At 42.3% G+C, this 16,158-nt stretch overlaps 2 protein-coding genes across 2 annotated transcripts in view; one reads left to right on the top strand and one right to left on the bottom strand.

Moving 5' to 3' along the window:
* Window positions 1-16,122, bottom strand: part of LOC125762406 (cytosolic carboxypeptidase Nna1-like) — a 30,409-nt gene extending 14,287 nt beyond the window's left edge. The window contains exons 1-2 of the mRNA XM_049424470.1: window positions 16,092-16,122; window positions 2,456-2,637 (exon numbers count right to left, since the gene is read on the bottom strand). Coding sequence (XP_049280427.1) covers window positions 2,456-2,637; window positions 16,092-16,122 — 213 coding nt within the window. The remainder of the gene's footprint in view (window positions 1-2,455; window positions 2,638-16,091) is intronic.
* The window catches only part of LOC125762933 (glutamine-dependent NAD(+) synthetase), a 37,217-nt gene that overhangs the window by 13,616 nt on the left and 7,443 nt on the right, over window positions 1-16,158 (top strand). The window lies entirely within an intron of this gene.

The following is a 16,158-nucleotide window of genomic DNA, read 5'->3' on the forward strand; positions in this document are numbered from 1 at the left end:
TCCCATCCCAGCACGTCGGCATCACGGTGCGTTTTCGTCCTGCTGCTGAACATTGCTTTAGGTACGCTTTGATCTTGGCAATTTCTGAACTAATGCTAAAGTCAGTTCAGCCCGCACCAACACACCCATGTGTGTGTGTGTGACTACCCCGATACACAACGCGTGCACCAGCATCGGGTATGTCACCCGTACCTTTTTTTCTCATCGGCTCATCGGGGTGGAGGACACGACTCGAAAATATCAAAACAAGCCTAAACGAGAAAGTCAAAACTTTCAAAGCTTGTACAACTGAAAGTTTGCTCGAAACTTTTCTCCGTGCCAAAATATCCGGGTGGTGTACACACTTTATTTCTTATGCTTCCTCACCCGCGTTCGGTACAACGAAAAACCAATTGAACCGTGAGAGTGTGTTTTTTGTATTTAACTTTTTTATCAAAACCAATTAACATTAGAGTGCCGTGGTGCCGTGACCGGGATCCTGCCAGATTTTATTACAAACGCCCGTCTTCCTCTATCTCTCTCTCTCTTTCTCTCCGGGCAGATAAATAACAGCCAAAAGTAAAAACACGCACCCGGAAAAGAATCGAATGAAAAGAATAGAAAAGAAAATAAAAATCCTTGAAAACTTCTGATCGTTTTTCTGCAATGGGTCACAGCGGCTGGAGTAGGGGTAGGGCAATGAATATAAAGAGAAAAACGGGGGACGGAGAAGGCTAAATTTAGTGTCTAGCCAACTTTCCGAACGTTTACTGGGTGGGTTGGGTAAAGAGACCCCCTTGAAGTTAGATGAAAGGTGATCGAAACTGTAAGCTAATTGCCTAGCCGTTCTAGTCGGCCCCCCTCTCACACCTCCCCCAGGCCCCCCTCCTTTTTTGAAGTTTGAGTGACTAGGCGTCTTGGTGTTGCTTTTTTCGTTCTTGCTTGAGTAAAATTTTCGATTAATGGTAATTAACACAAACGCGTCATTTCACCTGCCACTTGATTTGTGCAGCGAACAGTATTCGATTGCTTCAATAAGGTTAGTACGCTTTATTCATTCGAGATTGAAGAAATGTTGAAAAAGTGAAATAATTAGTTTTTTATCTACCTTAAATATATATATATGTGTGTTTGTATGCAAACATTAAGTACGATTCTGTCTAGAAGAATGAGGAAGGTGTTCAAATTTGGTTCGTCTCATTTACATTCACCCTTCGAAAATATATTGCGTGAGATAAAAATGCTAACAATTAATGTTTTTATTTTCACCCTATTAAACACATACACGTACACATTGCATGCCATTATGTATACCGGTTTCATTTTGCAAGCCATTTGCTTCATCCTTGTCACACCACTCGTGTTTTCGTTGCAAATTCTCGCTTCCCGTTTCCTTTGTGCTCCCTTGCTTGAAACAACACAAACAACCGGGCGCCTCCATCATGGTTCGAAAGGTTCGCACTGCTGCAAGCAACCGTTTGCTTCAAGTTGAACGGTTCCAAAAAAAAAAAAATTCTCCACCAATTCGTTTCTCACATCACCCGTACTGTGTTGAGTTTGATGTTGATTTTTATTTTGTTTTTGGTAAATGTTTGCAATCGTATTTGATGTGTTTCGCGTGTTAAAATGCGAACAACAACAACAACAAAAAATACACACACACATACACACAAACACACCTAAACTCTTCCTTCGATAGTTGTCAAATAAAAAAAAAGCAAAATTGTCTACGTATCGAGTTAGGTGAGAGAAAACCCGTGGTTGAGACACGTTGGTGAATGAGTGTGGGAGTTTGAAGAGAACGGGTCAATGTGCTGAAGTGATGAAGACACACTACCAATCACTTCATCACTCAAAAATTTAACTCCAGCCATTTGGTTCAGGGCTGTCAAATTCAATGGGTATTTTTGGAAAGTTTAAATGTTAATCAAGCTATCACTTGGAAGAATTTGTTTAATTCTTTTCGAATATTTTGAAAGAGTGTTTCGTGAAATGATGCAACGGAACAATGCATTTAACAAATATCAAGAAATTAATTTGAAAAAAAAATGGTTCCCCCTCTGCAATGACTAACTAACTCTGTCATTAACTCGCAAGCTAACTCTGTCGAAGAATACTTTTATATTTATCGAGTATTCAAGTGCTCGAAAAACTAAAACTAAAAACTTAGCAAGCCTGCAAACGTCAAAATGCATATAAAAAGTAGTTTTATCTTAGATCCTTTTATGTAATCTTATGAAAGTGGTGTTTGACAGCTCTGAATCTGAATAGTTCATAACAAAAAACGACAGGACGGTCGTTCCGCAAAAAAAAGTTCCCTTTTTTCCCGTCATATCCATTCACTAGTTTTATTTCGTTTTGCTTATCTCTCTTTTCTATAAGTATATTTATAAATAGTTTTGCGAAAAAAAACTACCTTCCTTAAAAAAAGGAAGTCGACTAGGAATGACGTATGGGACACAAAAACCGGACGTACCTGACATTCGATGGGCCATCGGGGGGCCTGCTGGGGGCAATCATAGTCTCGTTCCTTCGGCAGTGCGAACAGTTCCCGCGGCTCCTTCAGACGTGCAATCGGGCGTAGCGTTTTCGAGTCGGTGTTCACCTCGAGCTGATGCGTTTTGAGGCTGTTCGACAGAAAGCTGCCCAAATAGCCGGCTGGCGCGTAAAAAGAAGCAAAGAATGGAAGAAGAAAAAAAGTTAGATTGGTGATTAGATTTAGAAGCAGCTCATGTTTTTTTTAACTTCCTTTTCAGTAAAATAACTTTCTATGAGCGAACATTTCGTCGTGTTTAGCGGGAGAGGGTACAAATCGGAATATCGGATTTAAAGAAAAGAAAAAAAGAAGTACGGTACAAATGTACTCGCCATTAGTGTGAAACTAAAATTGCACCCAATGCAGCCACAAAGAAGCACGTGAATCCATCGCGCTACGTTGGTGGTGGTTGGGCAGGTAAAAATAAATCTTCCCATTTTGGCGATGCGATTCTTTCATAAGCTTTTTTTCTGCTACTTGCTGTTCGTCTTCTACTCTTCCTTCATTGCTTGTCATCACTTAAGCAGAAGCGATACATATAAAAAAGCGATTTCTATGGCACAGGGTAAAGGGACGTAGCAGTAAAACGTGGCGGAGGAAAGTGCAAGATGGTGGTTTTCCTTCCTTCTCCATTGCTTCTCCTGCACACTCATCCCATTTGTACTTGATGAAATGAACGCGCAAATCTCATCGATAGGAAAAAGGACCAGCACAAACGTGCCACCGGAACGAGGCCAACAAGGCACTTGAGCACACCAGCAAACGGTTGATGAGGTTGCCTTTCCTTTCGCTAAAAGTATATGTCAGTGTCGAACAGTAGTAGCAGCAACAAAACCACCGCAACAAAACCGAAATCGTCAGCGATGGGCTGCGCTTCACTTGCCCGGGGTTGATTAAACATTCATAAGCCCTAATGAGCTTGCGATTTTTTGTTGTTGCTGCTAGTATTATTATTATTATTTTGTTACCACATTCGCACACTTGACTCGCGCGCACCCACCACCATCGCGAGTACTTATTTACAGGGATGGGAAGGGGTGGAAAAAGGAGTGTTGGGGGTAAAGCACAAGATGCGAGGCACAGAGGCCACAAAAGGTACAAGAAAATCCCCGTTCGCGATGAAAGGAAAAAGCTCGTTCGCGTGAGATTTGAGGCGTTTTTCGCAGTTTGTATTTCCCGGTTTTGCTCAAGAACGATGGAGACGCCTGGTGCTTGGTGATTGCGATGGAGACGCCTGGTAACTTACTAGCTGTTCAGTGGACGGATGCGATTGGAAGATGTGGGGAAATGAGATGTTTTGTGCTTTTTTTTGTACGTTCGTGACGGAATGTGACTCAGTGGTATTTAGTATATTAATCATAAGGTGGTTAGAATTTCATTTCGAGAGTTTTTGTTGCGTTATGTTGTTTGAGGTGGAACGGCAAAAAATCCGCAATAGAGCTGAGATAAGAATAGTTGTTTCTTTATAGTAAGGTTTCATTTAAATTCGTCTATTCATCGTTTGATCTAACTGATGTTTTCTTCTTCTTCTTAGCAGTGTAGATGAATAAGAGTGTCCTTAGTGTCATCTATCGGACACACTGTTTTTTTTTGTTTCTTTATCAAGGTTTTATATTTTCCAATAAATGCCTATTTTAAAGCTTTATAAGCTTTAATTTGTTGCGATACTTTTTTGCATCGTTTATTACATAATAAAAATATTTAAAAAAATGTATTTAAAACCCTATTTCAGTGGGATAGTAAGCCATCCTTTCCTTTCAGTATATAAAAGCTATTTAGTTAAAGTCAAACGATATGATTTAATATACCCCATTCATTTTATGTGTATGATACCGAACAACCAGTAAAGATCAAACAGTACACTTCAAAGGATCGTTTCGCCCTGTCCTTCCAGAGTGAATTCACGTGAAACAAAAACAGAACATAATTTTCATTGCTAAACAAACTATTACCCCCGAGACAAACATTGGGTCGCACCTGAATGCGTACAAATAGCAACCAAACGCGCACCGTATAGAATTAGCGGAGTGCGATCATAAGAAAGAGCAACGTAAACACACCGCCTTCAACCCCGGTTTTCCTTGCCCGTACGGTTGCACATCATGGTCCCTCTTCGCGACAGGGCAGTATCGCGATTGGCACGATGCAATTTTTTTCCCTCCCATTTGCTGATCTTTTCTGTATGGCACACGATCGCAAGTAATAGTAGAGGAAAGGGAGGTAGGCGCTTTGGTACCAAGCGAAACCAACTGCGAACGATCAGCTGTTTGGCAAATGGCGGCACACACACACAGGGCAGCACTCTCTGTTCAGTTGCAGGCACGATCAGCATGTTTTCTTTTGTGTTATTTAGTGAATCTTTCTTTGTTTTGTTTTGTTATTGCATCAATGCACTTTTCCGACATGGTGCGCATGGTTTATGTGTTTAGGCGTGTGTGTGTGTGTGTTGCGAGCGGGAAACTGCTGCTGCCACTACTGCTGTGTAAATTTTACTGTCGCGCGTTTATTTTGTAAATAATAACAAACCCGGTTGACGGTGGTGTTCGTTTTTGGGATGCTGAATATGATTTTTGGACCTCGCTCTTGCCTTCCCTTTCTCTTTTTTTCCCTCCCTCTCTCTTTAATTTTTGCCTTTCTGTATGTGACAATTCTAAGCGGGAGGAATATTTCGTACCGGTGCTAGCAGTTGGTCGTAAGGAATGATTGTTGATCAGTCACGCTGGTACGGGATTTGATTGTTGGAGCCTTGGTTGGCCGCTGGTTACTTAATTAACAACTTAAACGCCGCAACATGACACACTATAACTCACACGGACTGACCGCGGGACACACATCGACTAAATACGGGCACGAGCGCGCACACCACTGGACGATCGTCGCAAAGGCACGGAAAAGGGCACAGAGAACGCGGTGGCCAAAAGGCACAACATACGCGAACTTGAAAAATTTTAAACAAAAAAAAATATATCGCACACAAACACACGTCTGCCTGCTGATGGGGGTGGGTGGTGGGTATGCACGGCGAGGACTGCTACACCCGAGCCCGAGCGTTTTGTTATGATACGTCCACCGACGAGCGTCTTCACCGAGCGACTAAATGTGCAAAAGCGAACGCCTCTGGCCGCTGGCTGGTCGGTCTCCGGACTGTATGGGAATGTACGCTTTCCCAACCTCTATCCAAGATCCTTCTCACACCGTCTCACTCACTCCTTTTTCTCTTTCTCCCGTACCCATTCGCCGAATGGTGCGCTTTTCTTGTACGCTCTCTCCCTCTCTCTCTCTCTCTTTCGCTTACTCTGTTTCTCTTTCCCTGTCTCTCACATGTGCGAAGGTGGAAAAGTCTCCCGATGTATGTCATCTACGACGCACGTAGAAGGAAAAACAAAACTTGCGAGAGAGCGAAAGAGAATGCAAAACGATACACGAGTGAGTGTGTGCAAAAAGGAGCAGAGGGTGGTAGCTTCAATGGGTGGATGAGGGTGCTGAGAGTTTTGTACGCGCGCTTCACGCAAACAAACTGGCCCCATACGCGACGAAACAGCAGCAGCGCACTGTCGTTTTGTTCTGTTCGCTTGCACAGTAATACAGTTGATGGACAAGTTTTTAGTTTGAGTGAATTTAAGTGAACAACTGGTGACATTTGCAATTGTGAATGCTGTTGTGAATATTGATTTTTCAGTGAAGTGAATTGATATTAATGAAAAAGAAAGTTTTTTTTTAATTAATTGCACATTTGAATGTTACATTAAGTTTTCATATATTATTTTATTATTATGAAAAATGGAGAATGGGACAAAAAAACCAATACCGAGTTATTTGTCTTAATTATTGCTCTGTATATATAAGTGTTTTTAACAAAAAGTTATGAAAATAATAATAAAATGGGTTAGATTTTTTTTGTTTAGTTACAAAACGCTGAATTTGTTGTAAACAAACAGAGTGGTAAAATTATTCGTTAAAATGATGATTAAAAGTAAAATTATTTTTCAGCTAAATCTGAAAATTAGTTAAAAGCAGATGCTTAACGTATTTTTATTTTTTTTTAAGTGATACAGAGGTCCAAATACTTCTTACTGGACGATATACTGCGTTTCAATCCAATGCTTCAAACTAATGAAATGCTAAAAAGAATTTAATAAATGGTTATTCATTTAATCGTCCGTTGGGGCGGCCCGGCGGTGTATGTGATAAATGGCGCCGGTCCACACGACCGGAGTGGGGATCAAATCCCATCCACAGCGTTTCCCCGTAACAAGTACTGACTATCCTGCTATGTGGTAAAATGAGTCTTGATACGGCCTGGCCATTCTTAAGATGCAAAAACAAATCGTTCGTCGAACAGGATTAAACAGGAGGTTTAATGAAAAAAAAATAGCTTAGTTTTTAAAATTTTTATCGTTTTATACCAATAATAAGCAATTTTCATCATTTTCTTTTACCTTATAAGCTTAAGCGACGAAGTCTCCCAATGAAGGAGAAAATTTACAAAACAGTTTTGTCCACCATCGGACACACTGTGCGAAAATCGCTTCACACTCTCCCGTGCTATTGCAAATTCGAGCGAACGAAGGGCAATGTTGGTCGGCGGCAACAACGACGGTGGCAGTAGCATCCCAAATGGGACAAGCAATTGGCGTATGATATACGATAGGACCGGATTGATCTGCACGCAAACGATGTAGGCGTGAGAAAGGAACTGCAGTGAAGGAGTGGTGCCGAGGGAAGACATATGCGGAGGAATCGTAGCGCGAGCATATGTCGTCCATCAACCGATTCCATCATTGGCCAATCCGTTACGGCTGGTCTAATGTCTGTGTGGAAAAACAAATGTCAAATGACAGCTGGGACTGATTTTGTTTTTGTCTTTAGGTGTGTTTGTACTATTTCTTCTGTTCTCTCTGCTTTGCTGCTTTGTTGACAAGTTCTAACAGGTTGTTTGTGCAGTACGATTGAAATGGATACACCGGAAGTGAAGTTAAGTGTACTCCACCCGGTAAGGTTCCCGACCCTAACTACGTTTACGCACTTGTTTTTCTTCAACCCTACGTATCCATTTGACTATTCCGAGGGTGAACAGATGTCCATTTTTTATCGGTTTTTTTTTAATGCTATCTGTTTCTGTCAGATAAACACAGTGAAAAAACGACCTTCTCTGAATTCAAAAGAACCAAATTTATTCAACTCGTTTTGTTTTAGTTCGGAACGATCCTTTGCGACTGGAACGCACGGAAAATGGCTTTTTCGTGTAACCTGTGAGCGTCTGAACCAATTCGGACGCAGCATGTTCTTTTGTACCGAGAACGATAAAACATCCGACACCAACACACTTGACACTGCCCAAAGCGGACATTTTGTGGACGTCCTTTCGTCGAGTCTCCTGAGTATTCTTATCGTGTCATTTATTTAATTATTTATTCGGGTTTCTTTTCAACATCCAACATCAAAGGCACAAAGGGGGAAACATTGCATTCCAGAGAGTACACATAACCTCACATAAAACAAAAATCCCAAAAAAGACAAAATATTTCTGTTTCGTTGCTGTTTGTATCTCGCTTCGCAATGTAACGTGCGAACAAATTTGCGAGCGAACGCTTGTAGAAAGATGCGATGTTTTGTTTTTAAATATACCTGTTCGGTATCGTTTCGCTGCTTCGAGACGCGGGACACAAACAATCTGTGAACCGTGAACAAAAAAAAAACGGTCCGCCTTGTGTCCTTTCGCTTCACTGCAAATTTCGCGAGTACATGGGCGGGCATTCTTTTCCGTGTAGCGATTTTTCTGTGTTTGTGGCATCGTTCGAACGAACAGCAGCAAAAACATTCCTGATCGGCGTGTGTCGGACTTATCTTACCGATCGTCTTGACATAGGCGCGCGAACTATAGCCGGTGATTGATTTTTAACCTCCCACATTTCCCAGCTGTCGTGATTTTGTTAAAAAAAAAAAATGCTCCATATTTTCTGTCTCCCAATCCCCCCAGGTGGGTGGGTGTTGGGTGATTTTGCGAGCACCTTAATGACCTACGCCAGTTTGTTACCCGGTCGGCTGGGAAGGCGTCAAAGTTGGGGAAGGGATTGATTGACCAAGCATTATATTAATAGCAAACGACGCAAGAAGCTAGTCGGGGACCACGTTACGTTTTTTCTTTGTTTATACGGGGTGCGAGCTTTTTCGCTCTTCCTGCACGTGATCGGCAGAAGCTCCCGTGAGCACTTGGTTTTTGGCCACTCGCCCAGCCAACTTGCTGATTGGGCTAACCATCTTCCCCAATGCACACCCAACTCGATCGTCAACGGATCGGAACGGAGCCAAATCTTCAAACGCGATTCAAAGCCTTATCTTCGTGAAGAATGTGACAACCAGCATCGTACCGATCATGACGCAACACTGCTAAAGTCTGCGGATGATACGGTTCCTTCATGTTTCGCACTGTTCATCCGCGATGCAGCTTTTCTTTTCTTATACTATAGCTGCTAATGCCAAACGCGACAGTTGTGTGATGTGTCATGCAAGGAATGACGTACGTGCGGTGGCAGTGTTGTTATTCGGTATGAGGGAGAAGGATAGTGAACGTAATGACACTCGCCGTACGCAAGTGTTGAGTGACGGTTCGTTGCAACGCCTTTTGAAGGTCGATTATCGTGTACCAGGGGGGGGTTTTTTGTTGTTGGGTGGTGTATGTGTGAGTACAAATGTTTCTGAACGCTAACAACGATCAGCTGTTTAACTACAGAGGTCAGCCTTGATAGGTGAAACGAGTCTGTTTTAAATACGTCTAATGTAAACTGTAGTAATAGTACTATGTGTAGTATAGCTGGTAACATTCAATCAGATGATAACAATATCCTCACAATTCGCGATCGGAATTTCTTGAATCTTTGAGGTGTCTGATGGAAAATTTAATAGAACAAGACTACTGAATTATACTGAGCAACTTAAAAGCTCCGCTTTATATCTGGATATATGTCTGTTCCATTCGTAGAACATTGACCACTCTCACAAAGAATTTCTCACGAACGTCAAGTTGAAATTCGGGAACGCTGGTCTAAAGCGTCACCATTCGAACGCATTAGTTGAAATATCCGAGAGTTCCTGCTCAAAGAGCTGTACATCCAGGAATATCTGTTGGAGATCTAAATATATCTCCGGGAAGTTACTTGTCCATTCTACAGCCATTACTACAACTTCAAAAGACTCCAAAAATGAGTGACTTATTCACATCACCTTGTACCGTTTAACAGCATTTTCCTACTCGCCAATCTTGCAGTGAAATGCACCAATGTTCCAAACATGTTGTCCAATTTTACTATCGCACTGTGTGTCTGACTATTTGTGCTCCATTGCTAAAACGACTCGTCAATTCGCGCCCTACCGCCTGGTATACCGGTAGCCGGCAAAACAATTCACCCAGACGCAAACTCTGCACTCCATACCGCTCCCATGCATTACCCGATTTATGTTTCAAGGCAGTTGACGTTTCACCCCTCACCGTGGGGTTTTTCCATCGTCCTTTTTTTTTGCTTGGTGGTGGTTGTACCCACTACCGTGGGTTCCCATTTGTTGACTCATTTTCGGACATTTTGTTCCTTGATTTGTGAATGTACATGTGTGCATGTGTATGGGTACGAGTATCGTATTCCATCACACGGTTATGGGAAAGGTAAACTCGCTGTCTCTTTCATTCGCGATAAAATGTTTCGGGTAAATGGCGAACTGTCGGAGAGCGCCACGGGCGATGGCACCTTGTTGTCTGCTGTGGAATGTTGAGTGACGGGTGAAAATTATTTTTCACGGCCCGTATTCACCTTCCTTGCAGCACGGTACTTTTTGCGGTGCGTTAGATGGAATTGGGATGTGGGGATGAGAGTTTATGGTGAGTCATGTACAAACGTACCCGCGACGGGATGGGTTCTCTGGAATGTCTTGCGTTTAAAGTAAAAGATCCTGCATTGTCTTTTGTGTGTGTGAATAGTGAAGGATACCCACTGTTGGACCATTATTGTGGAACACTTCGTCTTTTTGCTAACCTTTTGCTGCGAGTGTGGCACAGACCGGGAATAGCTGCGTTTGCAGACACCGGACACGATCGCCTGCCGCCAGGCTCCAGTTCATGATGACGCTTGATAATCCGAGTCGTCGTCTGTCCCTCCTCGTCCTCCTCCTCCTCCTCCTCGTCGTCGTGGTTTGTTTCAACCTGGCCGGTGTACATGTCCCTACGCACTCGCGCGTTTAATCCGTCCGCCCGAGTCGCAAGGACATTCACTCACCCGAACAACTCGCGGACACACACACAGTTCGGTCTATCGATATTCTTGCGGGTAAACTGTGCTCTAAACGGTCGTCTTACGCACCACGGGCACAACAATTGGGAAACTTTGCGGTCGGAAGCACCCGGTAAACGTACACACAGGACAGCACGGGACAATGGTCGACGTGGCTCTGGGCTGCAGCTGCACCCGTGTACACCATGTACATCAAGAATTCGTTTCCCGCTTGCGCGCATCAACCGGTACCGCCGGCCACCAACAACCGTGCCCCGCAGCATATTATTCAGTCCAAGGTTCCGATTGGACGTAGCCGTGCAGGGACGTCCGTCTCGGCAATATAACTCCCAGTTCGCCCCATCCTTTCATCAAACGGTTCTCCTACTTTTCCCTTCCCCCGACCTCCACCCACCCCCTTTTTCCGCACAGCACATCTTGCTTTCTCTTTCATCCAAACCACAGCAAATTGTTTCCCGCGCGTTTTGCTAACTAACCGATACTTCCTTGAATTTTCTAGTATATCTTCGCCTAACCTCACTTTTCTCTACGCAAGAGTTCAAGCGCAGTGTTACGGTAGGGGGAGGTTGTTTTAGTTTTTCCTAAGCTTTATGTTTTCGTTTGTTTTGAGCTTGAGCGGAAGAAGGGGAAAATAGTATAACCGGTAGTTAGTGATTCGGTACGTCTGATGGTGTGGTGTGTGACCCCAACCCTTATAATGCCCGTACTATTCACAAAATCAGGTAACCAGGGCAGCAAAACATCCAAGCTGAGTTGTTCGCTCGCAGCTCGTCTGCTGTCTCGTTTCTCTTGTATTGTGTGTGTGTATGTGTGCAGTATAACAAACATAAAAGAAAGGGAAAGAGCGAGAGAAGTTTGAATTCTTGCAAAAAAGGATATCAGTTAGTAGTGGTGGTGATTGCACACTATACCGCTGTCTAGCCGTATGCATTGAATGTGTATTAAAGAGAGGGAAAGAGAGGTAACGAGGTACATAAAAGAGAGGTATGCGCAGAAGACTGAGTAACAAATCAACTCATTTCCCTGTCACCTATAAAATGGACGAGAACTCCTTTGGTCGGGACATGGTGACCTACGGCCATTTTAGCGATTGAATGTACGTTGTCGTCTCTGTTGCAATGCTTGCTTTTCATTTCAAGATCAAATTTAGGGCTGAAGAAGGGGGAAAGAATGGACGGAAAGGAGGCGGTGCAAGTACATGGGTGTTTGTGCTCTACATCACAGTCAACCATTTCTCAAAGCCATCGATTTACCGTCAATAGGGAGCATGTTTTTTAAAATTGTGCAGAATACTGGACGGAATATTTTGCTGCAACTATTCAGATATATTTTTCGCCCTATTGTTTGTGTTTCCTAGCCCAGACCGTGACCTAATGAGGTACTTGGTCTGTGTTCCTCGCATGCATTATTTTATATGTCTTGTTTACGTTGCCGTGTACCCTGTTTTGTGTTTGTTAACGTTGGCAAACCTGGACGACGTGCCTCCGTATTTATTAAAACAACAAACTGAAGTATACCGGCACGTTATTAATATGGATAACGATTGCAATTGAAACTACACTCAGCATTTCCGTTTCCTTGTGACATTTCAGCCCAAAGAATTCGTCCTAAAGTTTTTTGTGTTGGATACAACAAACCCCAAGGAAGAGAAAAAACACACCTTTTAACCGCTCTTTTTGTTTTCCTTTAGTACTCATTCGACTCGTTCTTGTCCTTGCGCTGAATATCCTTTTTTTACCGTGTGCAAAATTAAATTTTGCTGTTGCCACTTGACGTTTTGAAAAACGAAAAGGGGCAACGCAGTAGGTGAGGGACAAGTAAAAGGTTTACCCGTCTGTTGTACCCTAGCAGCGAAAGTTAGTCGCTTTTATTATATTTTTCTTTTCTCGCTCCTGTTCGCCTTTTCTCGCTTTCTGTTCGCTTCCTTCATGCATGGTACGAAACGAAACAAAATTCACCGTTGCACCTTAGTAAACGAATGTGGCACGCAATCCAGCACAATAGTACTAACGAAAAAGGCACACATACAGCAAAAAGGGGTTATTTGTTACCCGTTTACTGTAAAAAGATTTCTTCACCACATTCCATCACCACGTGCACTCTTTCTTTCCCTTCTCCTTCTTTATGCCCAACCGCACAATACCCGACCAGCCGTTCCCAAAACGGGAACTACTTCCTCTGTTAGGTGGGTGGATGGGGGTAATATCCTTTGAAGTGATAGCCGCAAGGAGAAACGGGAGAAGTGAGTTGGAATGGTCGGGTGCAGCGGTGTAGCACGGAGTATTGAACAAACATTCCGGCGGAGAGACATTTCACGGATGGTGTATCATGTGCGGGCTGAGCTGTGGCAAACGTACACATGCATACATACAACCGCGGGCATCATGTCCAGGATTAGAAAGGAGCCCATCGTGCGACGACTGAATGGATGGATAGTGCATTAACCGGATCCCCGGTCATAATCCGGGCGAGACACCTTGGGTGTACGACAAAGTGTGTCGCATTTAGTAAAAAAGACACAACTAACATCTGAAAAAAATTTATACGAAACATATAGATTTGTATCTCAAATGATAGTTGAGCAAAAAAAAACAACTTTTGTCTCTGTCAAACTGACATTTGGCATCACTGAATGTGCAAGTCTGGACGGAAAACCTCTTATTATAGCGTTATATGTTTTATTAATGTAAAGATTAAATATGTTTTTTTTTACAAATTGACCACACCAAAACCTTGTTACTTCATTTTTTTACAAAAAAAAACCCGAGCATATGCTTTGTTACAACCGTGTATGCCCGGGATAAGGTAAAATACAAGGAGGAAATGCCTTGTGAAAAATGTACTTCTTCAGCTTCAGAGGCTGACAATACGGCCGAAGCCGTAATAATTAATTATAAATAAATAAAATAAATAAATATGCTTTGTTACACCTGACAAACGCAGAATTATGGGAATCGATTTTCTAATGCCATACTAGTTATATTAAACAAAGTTTAGTTTCATATATGTTCACTGTTATATAGAGTGAACACTTAGATTGGACACAACGTTGGAAAACACAATTTTAAAAGGTCTCACATGATAATTATAAAAAGAAAATCTATTTCACTGCCAAACAGCAGTAGCGTTTATTCTTTTTGCGTTTACAATCCTTGGTTGTAAGATTTAAGCTATGTATGGACATAGAAATATTAAAATTATGACTATAAAGATCAACGGGTCAACTATCTACAGCGTATTAAGTCTAGAGTCAATTTTGAATTGTTGTTTTTTAACAGTAAAAGTAATACTAAAACGTGAATTATGAATACAGACAGATAACAATTATATTCTAATTCGTTAAAAGTAAAGACAATTTTCATTCGTAGCATTCCAATTGTCGAATGTTGTTGTGAGAAAAGTCCATCAGAATACTATTATTCTAAGATTTGGTTTGAATTATCTAAAAACGCGTTGGAGATACTAAAAATGAAATTACTTAAAATAGTGATATCATTTCTAAAAGTGAAACTAAAGCGTGAACAATAACACTCTCTTCTTGGCTTTAACGATCTTATAGGTCACGCCGGCCATTTCTGGCTTACTAGACTTATTTTTATCACGTAGCCGGATAGTCAGTCCTTGCTACGGGGGGACGGTCCGGATGGGATTTGAACCCGGTCCGGTCGTGTGGACTGGCGCCGTTTATCACATGCACCACCGGGCCGCCCCTACAATGCAATAAGTCTAAAACAATAACAATTAGGTCTAAAAAAAGTTAGCAAACTATCATTTACATCCTCCGTAAACATTTAATTACCTCGTCACAATATTTTATGCTCTTGACACATATTCTAATTAGCGCCATCTATGAGAGAGCTTTCCGTACTTTCGAAGAAACCTAATGTTGCCTTGGTCTCCTTTTTGTTCGCTTGATTCAATCGCTTGAGGCAAAATCATTCAATTATTCCATAGTATTATAAGCATATATACACACACACAAACATTCCAACACAGAACCGTACCTTTCCGCTTACCACAACCCGGAAGCGCCTGTTTGGGCGGTTAGTGATAGGAGGTAAATGAACTTGATCAGATTCTACCAAGCTTTCACAACTGGCAGGTGTAACAACTTTGCTTCCTAGCGTTCGCTCTCCCTTTCGCTGCGTGTATGCATGTAGAAAGCAAACGTAGGATGAGCAACCACCAAACGGAAGCGTACGGAAAGTTCATGGCAAGTACATTGAGGTGAAAAGGTACAACGAGTTGGTGTAATATACGCACGCTATTCGCACAGTTTGTAAGGTACACGTGTGTGCGATACTAAAAATCAATTCTCGTCCATCCCGAAGAAGATGTTCCAAAAATAGCTTGTAGGAAAGGGTGATTGCAGTTATGATTTTAAAAATAGATCAATTTTTGAAAAATTTGACAGCTGTCAAACGTATTTGCTGCAACAAGTCTACGGTACTTCGGAATTGCAAGGCATTCCATTTGTAGACATCTTTCAAGCACTTCTCAATCCACACGCATCTACCAATAACAATTCTACGATAGTTGTCGTTGGTTCCCAAGTGGAGACGTTAAGCGGGAGGAAAGGAGCCTCAAAAGGTTTGATTTATATTGTTTCTATTTGTTACAACAAATAAATAAATACATCACGCGAAACATGAGCTCCCCAACCTCCTTCCTCTCGCAGTCGGTTTTGGGGTCGCTTAGTTACACGAACTCCTACTCACGCAACCAAACCTCACTGTTAGAGTGATGTTGTGATTTGGAGCGTGGATCGTGTGGTCGGGCGCCAGTCGTCAGTTGCCACGTGGCAGTTACAAATGTCATCCGCAGGATCGAAGGAGGTCACACAAGTAAATGGCAAATGGGAACAAGCGAAACGAACCTACCAAACAACCATTTAACAACCGCATCCTTTTATTCGTTCTCTTCGCTTTTTGGAGGGGTTTTTTGAGGTTATATCGCAATGGATTGGAGTTGTTCGCTTGATATCTGATTTATGGAGAACACTAACTTTTAGCTTATCTCCCACCACCATTATAGCGTGGTGGACGCGCTTTGCTGTCCTACTAACACAAAAAAGGGTGTCCTATTTTCTACCTTTCCTTTGTGTGGCCATCTCTCTGTGATTAGCGTTGGCGATAATTCAAACCCATTTTAGGAGAAAGCGGAAGCTATTTTAAGGACGACTCTTTGGGAAGATTTCGATGAGTTACACATTGCTGCTTGTGTAGGTACTATTGTGAATGTCTCTACAACCGCATTGTGCAATGCGTCTGGTCTGAGAGGAGTCTGTAACTTACCTTCGTTGAGGTTCAAGGGTGCGTCCATCATCGTGTCCCGTGTGTTGAGGCTTGTACAGTTTGCTAT

Source organism: Anopheles funestus, chromosome X, assembly GCF_943734845.2.
Source record: "Anopheles funestus chromosome X, idAnoFuneDA-416_04, whole genome shotgun sequence".
In the NCBI taxonomy this organism is placed as follows: domain Eukaryota; kingdom Metazoa; phylum Arthropoda; class Insecta; order Diptera; family Culicidae; genus Anopheles; species Anopheles funestus.